Here is a 15,408-nt window from a genome sequence, read left to right as displayed (position 1 = left end):
CTTGTCAATGTTCCAGTGTTGGATCTGAGCTACTGCATCTTTCCTTGGGCCTGCTGCTCTGCTAGATAAGTGCTTCTAGTTTGTTTTCTGTTTTTTCTGTCCAGCTTGCTATTAACTTTTGCTGGAAGCTCTGAGAAGCAAAGGGGTGCACCGCCGTGCTGTTAGTTCGGCACGGTGGGTCTTTTTGCCCCTTTGCGTGGTTTTCGTTTTAGGGTTTTTTGTAGACTGCATAGTTCTCTTTGCTATCCTCGCTCTGTCTAGAATATCGGGCCTCACTTTGCTGAATCTATTTCATTCCTACGTTTGTCTTTTCATCTTGCTAACAGTCATTATATGTGGGGGGCTGCCTATTCCTTTGGGGTATTTCTCTGAGGTAAGTCAGGCTTGTATTTCTATCTTCAGGCTAGTCAGCTCCTCAGGCAGTGCCGAGTTGCATAGGTAGTTATAGGCGCAATCCACTGCTGCTTATAGTTGTGTGAGGATAGATCAGGTACTGCAGTCTACAGAGATTCCACGTCTCAGAGCTCGTCCTATTGTTTTTGGTTATTGCCAGATCTCTGTATGTGCGCTGATTACTGCACGCTGTGTTGCCTGATTGCCAGCCATAACAGTACAAGGAGCCACACCAATGATTCCCAATAGAGGGAAAAAAGAAATCCTGACATCATTTTTTTTTCTTAGCTCTGTCTTCAGTCTTTTTTTTCCCCTAGACATTAGAGTGCTTCAGGACACAGCTGTGGACATGGATATTCAGGCTCTGTGCTCCTCAATGGATAATCTCGTTGTAAATGTACAAAAGATTCAAGATACTATTGATCAGAAATCGATGCTAGAACCAAGAATTCCGATTCCTGATTTGTTTTTTGGTGACAGAACTAAGTTCCTGAGCTTCAGAAATAATTGTAAGCTATTTTTGGCCTTGAAACCTCATTCTTCTGGTAATCCTATTCAACAGGTTTTGATTATTATTTCTTTTTTGCGCGGCGACCCACAGGACTGGGCGTTTTCTCTTGCACCAGGAGATTCTGCATTGAGTAATGTTGATGCATTTTTCCAGGCGCTGGGATTGCTTTACGATGAGCCTAATTCAGTGGATCAGGCTGAGAAAAATCTGCTGGCTTTATGCCAGGGTCAGGATGATGTAGAAGTATATTGTCAGAAATTTAGAAAGTGGTCAGTACTCACTCTGTGGAATGAATCTGCACTAGCGGCTTTGTTCAGAAAGGGTCTCTCTGAAGCTCTTAAGGATGTAATGGTGGGATTTCCTATGCCTGCTGGTTTGAATGAGTCTATGTCCTTGGCCATTCAGATCGGTCGTCGCTTGCGCGAGCGTAAATCTGTGCACCATCTGGCGGTATTGTCTGAGAGTAAACCTGAGCCTATGCAGTGCGACAGGACTATGACTAAAGTAGAACGGCAAGAACACAGACGTCTGAACAGGCTGTGTTTCTACTGTGGTGATTCTACTCATGCTATTTCTAATTGTCCTAAACGCACTAGGCGGTTCGATAGCTCTGCCGTTATTGGTATTGTACAGTCCAAATTCCTTTTGTCCATTACCTTAATGTGCTCTTTGTCATCGTATTCTGTCATGGCGTTTGTGGATTCAGGCGCTGCCCTGAATCTGATGGATTTGGATTATGCTAAACGTTGTGGATTTTTCTTGGAGCCTTTGCGGTGTCCTATTCCGTTGAGAGGAATTGATGCTACACCTTTGGCCAAGAATAAGCCTCAGTACTGGGCCCAGCTGACCATGTGCATGGCTCCTGCACATCAGGAAGTTATTCGCTTTCTGGTACTGCATAATTTGCATGATGTGGTCGTGTTGGGGTTGCCATGGCTACAAACCCATAATCCAGTATTGGATTGGAACTCTATGTCGGTAACCAGCTGGGGTTGTCAGGGAGTACATGGTGATGTTCCATTTTTGTCTATTTCGTCATCCATTCCTTCTGACATCCCAGAGTTCTTGTCGGACTTTCAGGATGTATTTGAAGAGTCCAAGTCTGATGCCCTACCTCCGCATAGGAATTGTGATTGTGCTATCGATTTGATTCCTGGTAGTAAATTCCCTAAGGGTCGTTTATTTAATTTGTCCGTACCTGAACACACCGCTATGCGCAGTTATGTGAAGGAGTCCCTGGAGAAGGGACATATTCGCCCATCGTCGTCACCATTGGGAGCAGGGTTCTTTTTTGTAGCCAAGAAGGATGGTTCGCTAAGACCGTGTATTGATTACCGCCTTCTTAATAAGATCACTGTTAAGTTTCAGTATCCCTTGCCATTGATTTCTGACTTGTTTGCTCGGATTAAGGGGGCTAGTTGGTTCACCAAGATAGATCTTCGTGGTGCGTATAATCTGGTGAGAATCAGGCAGGGAGATGAATGGAAAACGGCATTTAATACGCCCGAGGGTCATTTTGAGTATCTGGTGATGCCGTTCGGACTTGCCAATGCTCCATCTGTTTTTCAGTCTTTTATGCATGACATTTTCCGTGAGTATCTGGATAAATTCTTGATTGTTTACTTGGATGACATTTTGATCTTCTCAGATGATTGGGAGTCTCATGTGAAGCAAGTCAGAATGGTTTTCCAGGTACTGCGTGCTAATTCCTTGTTCGTGAAGGGATCAAAGTGTCTCTTCGGTGTGCAGAAAGTTTCATTTTTGGGGTTCATCTTTTCCCCTTCTACTATCGAGATGGATCCGGTTAAGGTTCAGGCCATCCAGGATTGGACTCAGCCGACATCTCTAAAAAGTCTGCAGAAATTCCTGGGCTTTGCTAATTTTTATCGTCGCTTCATCTGTAATTTTTCTAGCATTGCCAGACCATTGACCGATTTGACCAAGAAGGGTGCTGATTTGGTTAATTGGTCTTCTGCTGCCGTGGAAGCTTTTCAGGAGTTGAAGCGTCGTTTTTGCTGTGCCCCTGTGTTGTGTCAACCTGATGTTTCTCTTCCGTTCCAGGTCGAGGTTGATGCTTCTGAGATTGGTGCAGGGGCGGTTTTGTCACAGAGAGGTTCTGGTTGCTCAGTGTTCAAACCATGTGCTTTCTTTTCCAGGAAATTTTCTGCTGCTGAGCGTAATTATGATGTGGGCAACCGAGAGTTGCTGGCCATGAAGTGGGCATTCGAGGAGTGGCGTCATTGGCTTGAGGGTGCTAAGCATCGCGTGGTGGTTTTGACTGATCATAAGAACCTTACTTATCTTGAGTCTGCCAAGCGCTTGAATCCTAGACAGGCCCGTTGGTCGTTATTTTTTGCTCGTTTTGATTTTGTGATTTCATACCTTCCGGGCTCTAAAAATGTGAAGGCGGATGCTCTGTCTAGGAGTTTTGTGCCCGACTCTCCGGGGTTATCTGAGCCGGCGAGTATCCTCAAGGAAGGAGTCATTGTGTCTGCCATCTCCCCTGATTTGCGGAGAGTGTTGCAGAAATTTCAGGCTAATAAACCTGATCGTTGTCCGGCCGAGAAACTGTTCGTCCCTGATAGGTGGACTAGTAAAGTTATCTCTGAACTTCATTGTTCGGTGCTGGCCGGTCATCCAGGAATCTTTGGTACCAGGGAGTTGGTTGCTAGATCCTTCTGGTGGCCATCTCTGTCACGGGATGTGCGTGCTTTTGTGCAGTCCTGTGGAATTTGTGCTAGGGCTAAGCCCTGCTGTTCACGTGCCAGTGGGTTGCTTTTGCCCTTGCCGGTCCCGAAGAGGCCTTGGACACATATTTCGATGGATTTCATTTCTGACCTTCCCGTTTCTCAAAAAATGTCGGTCATTTGGGTGGTCTGTGATCGCTTTTCTAAAATGGTCCATCTGGTGCCCTTGGTTAAATTGCCTTCCTCCTCTGATTTGGTGCCTTTGTTCTTCCAGCATGTGGTTCGTTTACATGGCATTCCTGAGAATATTGTTTCTGACAGAGGTTCCCAGTTTGTCTCGAGGTTCTGGCGAGCCTTTTGTGGTAGGATGGGCATTGACCTATCTTTCTCCTCGGCCTTCCATCCTCAGACTAATGGCCAGACCGAACGAACCAATCAGACCTTGGAAACATATCTGAGATGTTTTGTTTCCGCTGACCAGGATGATTGGGTGTCATTTTTGCCGTTGGCTGAGTTCGCCCTTAATAATCGGGCCAGCTCGGCTACCTTGGTCTCTCCATTTTTCTGCAATTCTGGGTTCCATCCTCGTTTCTCTTCAGGACAGGTTGAGTCTTCGGACTGTCCTGGTGTGGATTCTGTGGTGGACAGGTTGCAGCAGATCTGGACTCAGGTGGTGGACAATTTGACCTTGTCCCAGGAGAAGGCTCAGCTTTTCGCTAATCGCAGACGCCGTGTGGGACCCCGACTTCGTGTTGGGGATCTGGTTTGGTTATCTTCTCGTCATATTCCTATGAAGGTTTCCTCTCCTAAATTTAAACCTCGTTTTATTGGTCCGTATAGGATTTCTGAGATTCTCAATCCGGTGTCTTTTCGTCTGACCCTCCCAGACTCCTTTTCCATACATAATGTATTCCATAGGTCGTTGTTGAGGAGATACGTGGCACCTATGGTTCCATCTGTGGAGCCTCCTGCCCCTGTTTTGGTGGAGGGGGAATTGGAGTATATTGTGGAGAAGATTTTGGATTCTCGTGTCTCTAGACGGAAACTCCAGTATCTGGTCAAATGGAAGGGTTATGCTCAGGAAGATAATTCCTGGGTTTTTGCCTCTGATGTCCATGCCCCAGATCTTGTTCGTGCCTTTCATGTGGCTCATCCTGGTCGGCCTGGGGGTTCTGGTGAGGGTTCGGTGACCCCTCCTCAAGGGGGGGGTACTGTTGTGAATTCTGTGGCTGAGTTCACTTCTGTGGTCACAAGTGGTATTGCAGTCTCTGGGCTTCCTCCCTCAGGTGTTTTGGTGAGCTCGTTGGCTGCCTTGCTATTTAGCTCCACCTGAGTCTGTCTTCCTTGCTCCTTGTCAATGTTCCAGTGTTGGATCTGAGCTACTGCATCTTTCCTTGGGCCTGCTGCTCTGCTAGATAAGTGCTTCTAGTTTGTTTTCTGTTTTTTCTGTCCAGCTTGCTATTAACTTTTGCTGGAAGCTCTGAGAAGCAAAGGGGTGCACCGCCGTGCTGTTAGTTCGGCACGGTGGGTCTTTTTGCCCCTTTGCGTGGTTTTCGTTTTAGGGTTTTTTGTAGACTGCATAGTTCTCTTTGCTATCCTCGCTCTGTCTAGAATATCGGGCCTCACTTTGCTGAATCTATTTCATTCCTACGTTTGTCTTTTCATCTTGCTAACAGTCATTATATGTGGGGGGCTGCCTATTCCTTTGGGGTATTTCTCTGAGGTAAGTCAGGCTTGTATTTCTATCTTCAGGCTAGTCAGCTCCTCAGGCAGTGCCGAGTTGCATAGGTAGTTATAGGCGCAATCCACTGCTGCTTATAGTTGTGTGAGGATAGATCAGGTACTGCAGTCTACAGAGATTCCACGTCTCAGAGCTCGTCCTATTGTTTTTGGTTATTGCCAGATCTCTGTATGTGCGCTGATTACTGCACACTGTGTTGCCTGATTGCCAGCCATAACACTTGAGGTCTCGTGTGAAGATAATGACTTTTGGGTTTTCAATGGCTGTAAGCCATAATCATCAACATTAACAGAAATAAATACTTGAAATAATGAATCTATATAATATGAGTTTAACTTTTTGTATTGATGAACTGAAATAAATTAACTTTTTGATGTTATTCTAATTTTTTGAGATGCACCTGTATATGGACTTCAACAGCAATAGTCTGAGATGCTTTTGAGTTTTATTGAAATATTTAATGAGCATGGTCCATTCAGGAAAAAGGGATAGAAGATGAGCTGTACCAGCACCTAATTGTAAATGTTCGATCCTGTGGTATCTAACAAACATAGAGGTGTTATATTCCATTGAAATCCTGTCTGTGATGATAATGAAACTGTTGAAAAGTCTTCTGCAAGCATCAGAATGTGTGAGTTTAATACAAGGCCTATTAGATAAAGTAAAAATTGTAAGATTCCTACTTTTTTTTTACAATATAATTATATAAATAAGAAGATATTATAAAAATGCATTTAGCATAAACACCTTATTTAAAGGGAACCTGTCACCAGGTTTGGCCGGTACGAGTTACAGCCACTACCTTTCAGGGCTGATATACAGCATTCTATAATGCTGTATATCTGCCCCTAACCCAACCTGTAAGAAAGAAAAATAACTTGTATTATACTCACCTGCGGGCGGTCCGGTCCGAGGGATGTTACTCTTCTTGGTCCAGCACCTCCCATGTTTTTGCGATGCCGCCCTCCTGCTTGGTTCTTGTAGATGACGCATCCCTGCATGATCCACACAAACCAGGGACGCATCATTCACATGAACCAAGAAGGAGGATGGCATCGCAAGAAGATGGGAGGTGCCGGACCAAGAAGAGCGACATCCCTCAGACCGGACGGCCTTCGCAGGTGAGTATAATACAAGTTATTTTTCTTTCTCACAGGTTGGGTTGGGGGCAGACATACAGCATTATAGAATACTGTGTATCAGCCCTGAAAGGTAGTGGCTGTATCGTATCGGCCAAACCTGGTGACAGGTTCCCTTCAAACCATAACGATTTTCTAATTACACGTTCCCTTTAAATACAACACTTAAAATAACAAATTATTTGAAACCTCTAACAGTACAGTAGAATTAACCCCTTCACGACCTTGGGATTTTCCGTTTTCGTTCTTTACTGACCTTCTTCCCAGAGCCATAACTTTATATGTTTTTCCATCAATATGGCCATGTGAAGGCTTGTTTTTTTGAGGGACAAGTTGTACTTTTGAACGACACCATTGATTTTACCATATCGTGTATTGGAAAACGGGAAGAAAGTTCCAAGTGGGGTGAAAGTGCAATTCCACAATTTTTTTTTTTTTATTTACAATGTTCACTAAATGATAAAACTGACTTGCCTTTATGATTCTCTATGTTAGTAAACAGATTCCAAAAATGTATACTTTTTTTTAAGTGGAGAAAAAAAATCCAAAGTTTGTGTAAAAACCCCCCAAAAAACGCCTTTTTCTGAGACCCTTGGCGCCTCCATTTTTCTAGTTCTGGGGCTGTGTGAGGGCTTACTTTTGTGCGCCAAGCTGATATTTTTATTGATACCATTTTGGGGTAGATAAGAATATTTTGATTGCTTGTTATTGCATTTTACTGTAATATTGCGGCTACCAAAAAATTGTAATCCAGGAGTTTTGATTTTTTTCTCATTATATCGTTTATTACTCTGATTAATTTACTTTACATTTTTATAGATCGGGAGATACTGAACTCAGCGATACCAAATATGTGTAATTTTTTTCATTGTTTCATTTTGAATAGGGTAAAAGGGGAGTGATTTGAACTTCTATATTTTTTACATTTTTTAACTATTTTTTAAAACATTTTTTTCTACTTCTTGCTTCAATAGTCCCCTAAGGAGATTTTTCAAGCTGAGATCACCTGATCGATTATGCTACTGTATGTGTAGGAGAAATCATCATCTCCTATGAAGGCCGGCGTTCATAGGAGATCTGCAGTAACAAGCAAGGGGTTCTGCTGCAGACCCCCAGCTATCATGCCAACCAATCGGTGCCCCGCGATCATGTGGCAGTGGCGCCGATGGGCAGTGTTTGTGACGCACATAAAGTTTGCTCAAGTTAACATGTCAATCTCTGATAGTGGCATTTAGCAGCCGAAAAGTGGATCGGGATTCCACCTGCAGCTATTAGGGACACATGACAGCTGATCAAATCAGCTGTTATATGTCAGAAAAGATGCAGGCTCAGCGCCGGAGCCCGCATCAAAAGAAGGGATATAACCAATGACTTACCTATATGTCAGGGGTCGTGATGGGGTTAAAGAACATTTCATTCAGTTCAATTAACCCCTAAATTGTTCAGTAATAACATAACTTAACCATAGCTCATGGGTTTTCATTAACATAAACCTTACAATGTTATTTTTTCTTAGCGCCATTTTTCCATATTCCACCTACCGGATTTGGAAGGTGCCCAGCTGCAGAAAGTGATTTTCTCTGTGCTGGAGGTAAGTTTTAATATTTTGCTTTCATTACTTAAATAGTTCTCGAGTGTTCACAAAAATGTTTATTTATCACCCATGGTTGTTTTAATGTCAGTTTCTTTTTTTAAGTGCTTTGAATTTTAAGGTTTCTTCTTTTATGGTTTTCACGGATAACACTCGTACCTATGATACTCTAAGGGGCTGCGCACATGTCCAGTTTTTGTCCAGTTCTCCGCACTAAAAATCAGAGAGGTATTCGATTTTGTTCTGAGTTTTGAATCAAAATCAACAATGCAAGTCTATGGGGCCATGAAAAAAATCGGATGTATCAAAAATAATAGTGATTACATGAATGTGTTGACCGAAAATGATCATTTAGTTCAATTAAAATTCTGTTTTAATTATTATATTGTTGACAACACACACCTTGAATCATATACACGTGTATTCACTACTGGTTATTTTTGTATATGCAGGCAAATATGGGTGACAAAGATGGCCTCTCTCTACAAGAAGATCTTCATTTATCCTTGGCGAAAGCCTCATGCCATCTTTTGGAATCTGTGAAAAAAGTCTTAGTTATTTCCTCAACACCAGGCAGACAGCACTATCTATTTTCGTTGAGAGAAATAACCAAAGTATTTCAGGTAATATTAAGAATTTATGGACATATTTGTAATGTAAAAGACCTATAAAGTGCTCTTCCTACTTATACCATCCTCCATATGGGGTTTATGTGTTTTCCACCTCACTTCCAGCTCATCAGTAATGAACGTTGTATTACCCATCAGACACAATCAGACACAGTCAGACCCATTCTCAGTATAAAAGGCGCTAGAATAATTATTTGGATTGATTATAATCTAAACTGCAATCCCACTTTGTAAGCAGTTTATAATAGAAAGATAATTAAAGGTTTACAGAAAATAAGTATAGGGACTAGTGATCAGCAAGTATACTTGTTGCGCGGGTTTTCCCGAGCTCGCTCAGGTGGACTCCGAGTATTTGTTAGTGCTCGGAGATTTAGTTTTTGTCGAAGCAGCTACATGATTTATGGCTGCTAGTCAGCCTGAGTAAATGTGGGGGTTGCCTGGTTGCTAGGTAATCCCCACATGTATTCAAGCTGTCAAGCATCCATAAATCATGCAGCTGCGTCTACAAAAACTAAATCTCCGAGCACTAACAAATACTCGGAGACCACCCAACCATGCTCAGGATAACCCGAGCAACGAGTATACTCGCTCATCACTAATAGGGACCAGAACATGTTTGCCAGCATTCCCTATTCATTCATTATCACCAGGGCCTGGCTAGCACTTTTTAGTCTAGGGGACAATCACAGGGCAATGGCCCTCGAATTCCGGTGGCTCACCTTTGGCCTGCTTATCTCTGGCCCCTGCATTTAAGCAGCAGAGATAACAGTCTTTAAAAAAAGGCTGGTACATAGATATGGGAACAGAACGGAGCTTGCTGCATAGATATGGGAGCAGAAGCAAGCTTACTGCCTACATAAATACTGCAAAAGAAACAAGCGAACTACATAGACATGAGAAAGTAACTAAGATTACTACATATACACTATATAAGGAGGCTAATGGCCATATAATCGATGGGAGGTATGAGTTGCAGAGATGGGTGCTCCCTGCGATGCAACCCAGGGTATTTTGCTTTGGTGCGCGTGAGCGCTAAGATGTCATTTAGTGCACCTGGGTCCGGGTTGCAGGTGGCTATGAGAGATGGGTGGGTCTGGCTACCCATATACCTCCCCTGGGGGTGTGATTACAGTTTATGTAATGGAGGCTGTTGTTTGGCACAGGAGCTGTGGCTGGAGGTGTGGAGACCTCCATGGTCTGTGTGCAGAGAGGGAGAAGTCTTCCAGTGTATGTGGCTCCAGACCAAGCCTGAGTGCTGAACATTACCCGAGCCTGAGCGCTGGACATTACCCCAACCTGTATGCCTAGAGTCCTGAGGGAGCAGGATCATATCAGGACCTGTGTGAGGTCAGGGTCATGTGACCTGGCCATGTGAGTTAGTGGCTGTTGGTGTCTTGGGAGAGCAGGAACTCCAACATAGCCCTCGGAGGAGCTAGAGGACTGTGCTATGGACACTGATGCTTTGTTTCTGCCTGCCCTAAAGGCTCTTTTTTCTTTCTGTTGGTGCTTCCGGGGTTATGAAGCAAATAAATAAATATGGACTTTGAAAAGAACGTGCCACCTGTCTTCCTCCTGATGCACTTGAGTGAGTACGATCCCTACAATTGATGCTAAACTGCGGGCATCTGTCCAGGAGGTACCTGGGAGGACTACAGCATGTGTTTGCTGTAGATTGGTGGGTCCATGAACTCCAAGCAGCTGACAGTGACTCGGAGGGGCCACAAAGATTACAAGCTTCTGGTGATAACTTGGCTAGGTTATGAAGATTTGCAGTGGCTCAGATAATCATGCCAGGACCAAGAGCAACCACAAAGCCATCCCGAGGTCCGTAGAGCCGTCCAGAGGTCCGTAGAGCTGTCTGGAGGTCCACAGAGCCGTGCAGAGAGGTGCAGAGCCTTGCAGAGCTGTGCAGAGCCTTGCAGAACAGTGAAAAGCCTCGCTGTGCAGAGCCGTGCAGAGCCTTGTGGAGCTGGACAGAGCTGGGCAGAGTGATGCGGAGCCACGCTGTGAGTAACTGTTGAGGCACAGGCGGTGAGGGCCTGAGAGAGCATGGGGAGTCCACGGCGTGCACCCCAAGGAGAGATGGTTGCCCAAAAGGGGGTGTAGTCCCAAAATGGGGCGAAGACCCAATCAGGGATGGTTGCCCAAAAAGGGGTGGAGTCCCAAAAGGGGCAGTGACCCTAAAGGTGGTGGAGTCCAAAACACGGGCAGTGACCCAAATAGGGGTGGTGGCCCAAAAACGTGATACAGTTGTCCCTTTAGTCTGTAGCCAGGGACAGCGAGATTCCTGCTGTGCAGGTCCACTTTATAGTGTGGAGTGCTCAGCCAATGAGGTGTCACGACTGTGTCCCATCTACCTGGATGGAAAACATGTGATGGGACTGATAGACCCGGGTAGTGGAGTGTCCTTACTAAGAGCCCCTCCAGAACACTCTAGGTTGCCTGGGTCGAAAGAAAGCGGCGAATGTGAGGACAGTAAATGTCTTATGATTGCCTGCCTTTATATTGTCATGGCTGAGGTTTCCACGTACCACGAGGTGGGTGTAGTCCCGGACTTGTGGTATCCTGTGGTAATAGGTCGGGACTTGGAAGTACTGTGGGACTGCTGAATAAAGGGAGAGGTGTCTGTAGAAATAATGTGTGTAAGATCTAATAATGAGGAGAATGAGCCCCCTACAGTTGATAGTCCCGAGTTAGGCGTGACCAAGGGAAATTGTGGATGGGCCCAACTTAGTGACAAGAAGGGGAAGGCAATACAAGAAAATATGACCAGATGGAAGTGTGGGTCTGACCAACTCTGGGACTTGGCAGATGTGACCAAAAGTGTGACTTTTGAAGACAGGCTAGTTCCAGGAAAGGGGTTCGACACCTGTTAAAGTGGGGACTGCTGGTTCCAGGATGACAGACTGAGTAGTGGTGACTCCCATACAGGCGCAAGGGAAAAAGAGTGCAGTAAGGTTGACCCGGGTACAAATGGCCAGTCTTCCTGTCATCGCTGGAGACACAGCAGCCGCAGAAAAGCAGGTCAGGCTATACCTTCTGAGAAGACAGATAAAGAAGAGACAGGGACAGATGCCAACAAGGTTAATGTCCTTGATAAGGGGGTCACTTTACCACTGACAAACCTTAGCACAGAGGTAGTCGATGAGGTACGGAAGATAAAGCTGACACAGAGTGGCGGAAGAAATCCAACAGCAAAAATCGCAGTAGGTGAAGAAATACTTATTTCTCACTTCAAAATGCAAATAAATTTATATAATTTATACAATGTGACTTTCTGGATTTAATTTTTGATATTCTATCTATCAATGTTTAAATGAGCCTACACTTAAAATTATAGACTGTTCATGTCTTTGTCAGTGGGCAAACTTACAAAACCAGCAAAGGATCAAATACTTATTTCTCCCACTGTATGGAGAGACATGCACTTTAGGGCTTGGGCTCCTGATCTTTTATGACTCTAACAACCTCTTTCCCTCTGCCAGGACATGAAAAATGGTTTGTGGCTGGGTCTTCCAGCAAGACAATGACCCAAACATACAGCCAAGGCAACAAAGGAGTGGCTTAAAAATAAGCACATTAAGGTCATGGAGTGGTCTAGCCAGTCTCCAGAACTTAATCCCATAGAAATCTTATGGAGGGAGTTGAAGCTCCGAGTTGCCAAGCGACAGTCTCAAAATCTTAATGATTTAGAGTTGATCTGCCAAGAGGAGTGGACCAAAATTCCTCCTGACAAGTGCACAAACCTCATCATCAACTACAAAAAACATCTGACTGATGTGCTTGCCAATAAGGGTTTTGCCACCAAGTATTAAGTATTGTTTGATTGAGGGATCAAATACTTATTTCTACTGCAATGCAAATCAATTTATATAATTTATACAATGTAATTTTCTGAAAATTATTTTTGATATTCTGTCTCTCAATGTTAAAATTAACCTACCCTTAAAATTATAGACTGTTCATGTCTTTTCCAGAATGTGTGGTGAAATACATTTTTTGGGAGTTCCTAAAGAATGATAGAAAACCACCACGACTTGAACTACCCAGATACAAAAGCATAAAATTAAAATAAATAAATCGTTATACTGCCCCTATTGGACAAACAATCAGTAGATTTGGTTTCCAGTACCATCTCTATGCTGACGACACCCAATTATACACCTCCTCTCCTGTTATCACGCCGACCTTTTTCGAAAACACCAGTGATTGTCTTACCGCTGTCTCTAACATCATGTCCTCCCTCTATCTGAAACTGAACCTGTCAAAAACTGAACTCCTCGTGTTTTCTCCCTCTACTAACCTACCTTTGCCTGACATTGCCATCTTCGTGTGTGGTTCCACCATTGCTCCCAAGCAACATGCCCACTGCCTTGGGGTCATCTTTGATTCCGAGCTTTCATTCATTCCCCACATCCAATCACTGGCTCGCTCTTCTTATCTGCACCTCAAAAACATTTCTAGAATTCGCCCTTTTCTTACTTTCGACTCTGCAAAAACTCTTACTGTTTCACTTATTCATTCTCGTCTGGACTATTGTAACTCTCTACTAATCGGCCTCCCTCTTACCAAACTCTCCCCACTCCAATCTGTCCTGAATGCTACAGCCAGGATCATATTCCTCACCAACCGTTACACCGATGCCTCTACCTTGTGCCAGTCATTACACTGGCTACCCATCCACTCCAGAATCCAGTACAAAACTACTACCCTCATCCACAAAGCTCTCCATGGCTCAGCACCACCCTACATCTCCTCTCTGGTCTCAGTCTACCACCCTACCCGTGCCCTCCGCTCCGCTGATGACCTCAGGTTAGCATCCTCAATAATCAGAACTTCCCATTCCCGTCTCCAAGACTTTACACGTGCTGCGCCGATTGTTTGGAATGCACTACCTAGGTTAATACGATTAATCCCCAATCCACACAGTTTTAAGCGTGCCCTAAAAACTCATTTGTTCAGATTGGCCTACCGCCTCAACACATTAACCTAATGATCCCTGTGTGGCCTATCATAAAAAAAAAAAATGTTCCTCGTATCATGTTCTCATACACTTTATACAGTTAATAGCCCACTGTGTCTGTACTGCTACATACTTAGGCAGTTAACTGGTTCATGCAGCTTTACATGAACACCCGAGCCTTACACTATGGCTGGTCCGAATAACTAAAGCAATTGTTACCATCCACCTCTCGTGTCTCCCCTTTTCCTCATAGTTTGTAAGTTTGCGAGCAGGGCCCTCATTCCTCTTGGTATCTATTTTGAACTGTGATTTCTGTTATGCTGTAATGTCTATTGTCTGTACAAGTCCCCTCTATAATTTGTAAAGCGCTGCGGAATATGTTGGCGCTATATAAATAAAATTACTATTATTATTATTATTATTATTTATACAATGTAATTTTCTGAAAATTATTTTTGATATTCTGTCTCTCAATGTTAAAATTAACCTACCCTTAAAATTATAGACTGTTCATGTCTTTTCCAGAATGTGTGGTGAAATACATTTTTTGGGAGTTCCTAAAGAACGATAGAAAACCACCACAACTTGAACTACCCAGATACAAAAGCATAAAATTAAAATAAATAAATCGTCATTATGCAAATTATTAAAACATTAAAATAAAAAATAGGGAAAGAGAAAAAAACCCAAAGACAAAAAGTGGTATACAATCGATTTGCAAATAAATAAATTCATGTACATAGTTTTGACAATATTTGTATAAAACATTACATCAACATTCTATTTGTAAACATGATTAAGTTTAATAATGTCTTTGTCAGTGGGCAAACTTACAAAATCAGCAAGGGAACAAATTCTTATTTCCGCCACTGTACGACCCCCTTTGGCCATTTAAATTGGCAGAGTCTACCCTCTGCCCATTCATTTCCCAGCGATGTGCTTTAGGAAAGTGGATGTCAGAGACGGAGCATGCGTAGATTTAGCAATGGGCAGAGTGGGGACTCTTTCTTCTACTTGACCGCCGACATCTTGTTGAAACGCAGCCCTGCAGCCTCGTACCACCAGGACAACCCCTCCTCTGTTGTGAATTCTGTGGCTGAATTCACTCCTGTGGTCACAAGTGGTACTGCAGCTTCTGAGCTCCTCCCTCAGGTGTTCTGGTGAGCTCGTTAACTGCTTCATTACTTAACTCCGCCTGATGCTGCTATCCTTGCTCCTTGTCAATGTTTCAGTGTTGGATCTGAGCTTCTCCTGATTGTTCCTGTGACCTGCTGCTCTGTATAGCTAAGTGCTTTTTGCTTTTTTGTTGCTTTTTTTCTGTCCAGCTTGTCTTTTGTTTTGCTGGAAGCTCTGAGACGCAAAGGGTGTACCACCGTGCCGTTAGTTCGGCACGGTGGTTTTTTTTTGCCCCCTTTGCGTGGTTTTGCTTTAGGGTTTTTTGTAGACTGCAAAGTTCGCTTTACTGTCCTCGCTCTGTCCTAGAATATCGGGCCCCACTTTGCTGAATCTATTTCATCCCTACGTTTTGTCTTTTCATCTTACTCACAGTCATTATATGTGGGGGGCTGCCTTTTCCTTTGGGGAACTTCTCTGGGGCAAGTCAGGCCTATTTTTCTATCTTCAGGCTAGCTAGTTTCTTAGGCTGTGCCGAGTTGCCTAGGTAGTTGTTAGGCGCAATCCACAGCCGCTTTTAGTTGTGTTTAGGATAGGATCAGGTGTGCAGTCTACAGAGTTTCCACGTCTCAGAGCTCGTT

At 43.8% G+C, this 15,408-nt stretch overlaps 1 protein-coding gene across 1 annotated transcript in view; it reads left to right on the top strand.

Annotated features, from left to right (window-relative positions):
• Positions 1–15,408, top strand: part of LOC138637623 (dynein axonemal heavy chain 5-like) — a 569,265-nt gene that overhangs the window by 375,167 nt on the left and 178,690 nt on the right. The window contains exons 63-64 of the mRNA XM_069726456.1: positions 7,988–8,062; positions 8,515–8,685. Of these exons, the coding sequence (XP_069582557.1) occupies positions 7,988–8,062; positions 8,515–8,685 (246 nt within the window). The remainder of the gene's footprint in view (positions 1–7,987; positions 8,063–8,514; positions 8,686–15,408) is intronic.

The sequence above is a fragment of the Ranitomeya imitator genome, chromosome 5, assembly GCF_032444005.1.
Source record: "Ranitomeya imitator isolate aRanImi1 chromosome 5, aRanImi1.pri, whole genome shotgun sequence".
Classification (NCBI taxonomy): Eukaryota; Metazoa; Chordata; class Amphibia; order Anura; family Dendrobatidae; genus Ranitomeya; species Ranitomeya imitator.
Note: the sequence above shows the minus strand (reverse complement) of the source record. Positions and strands in the feature narration are given on the sequence as shown.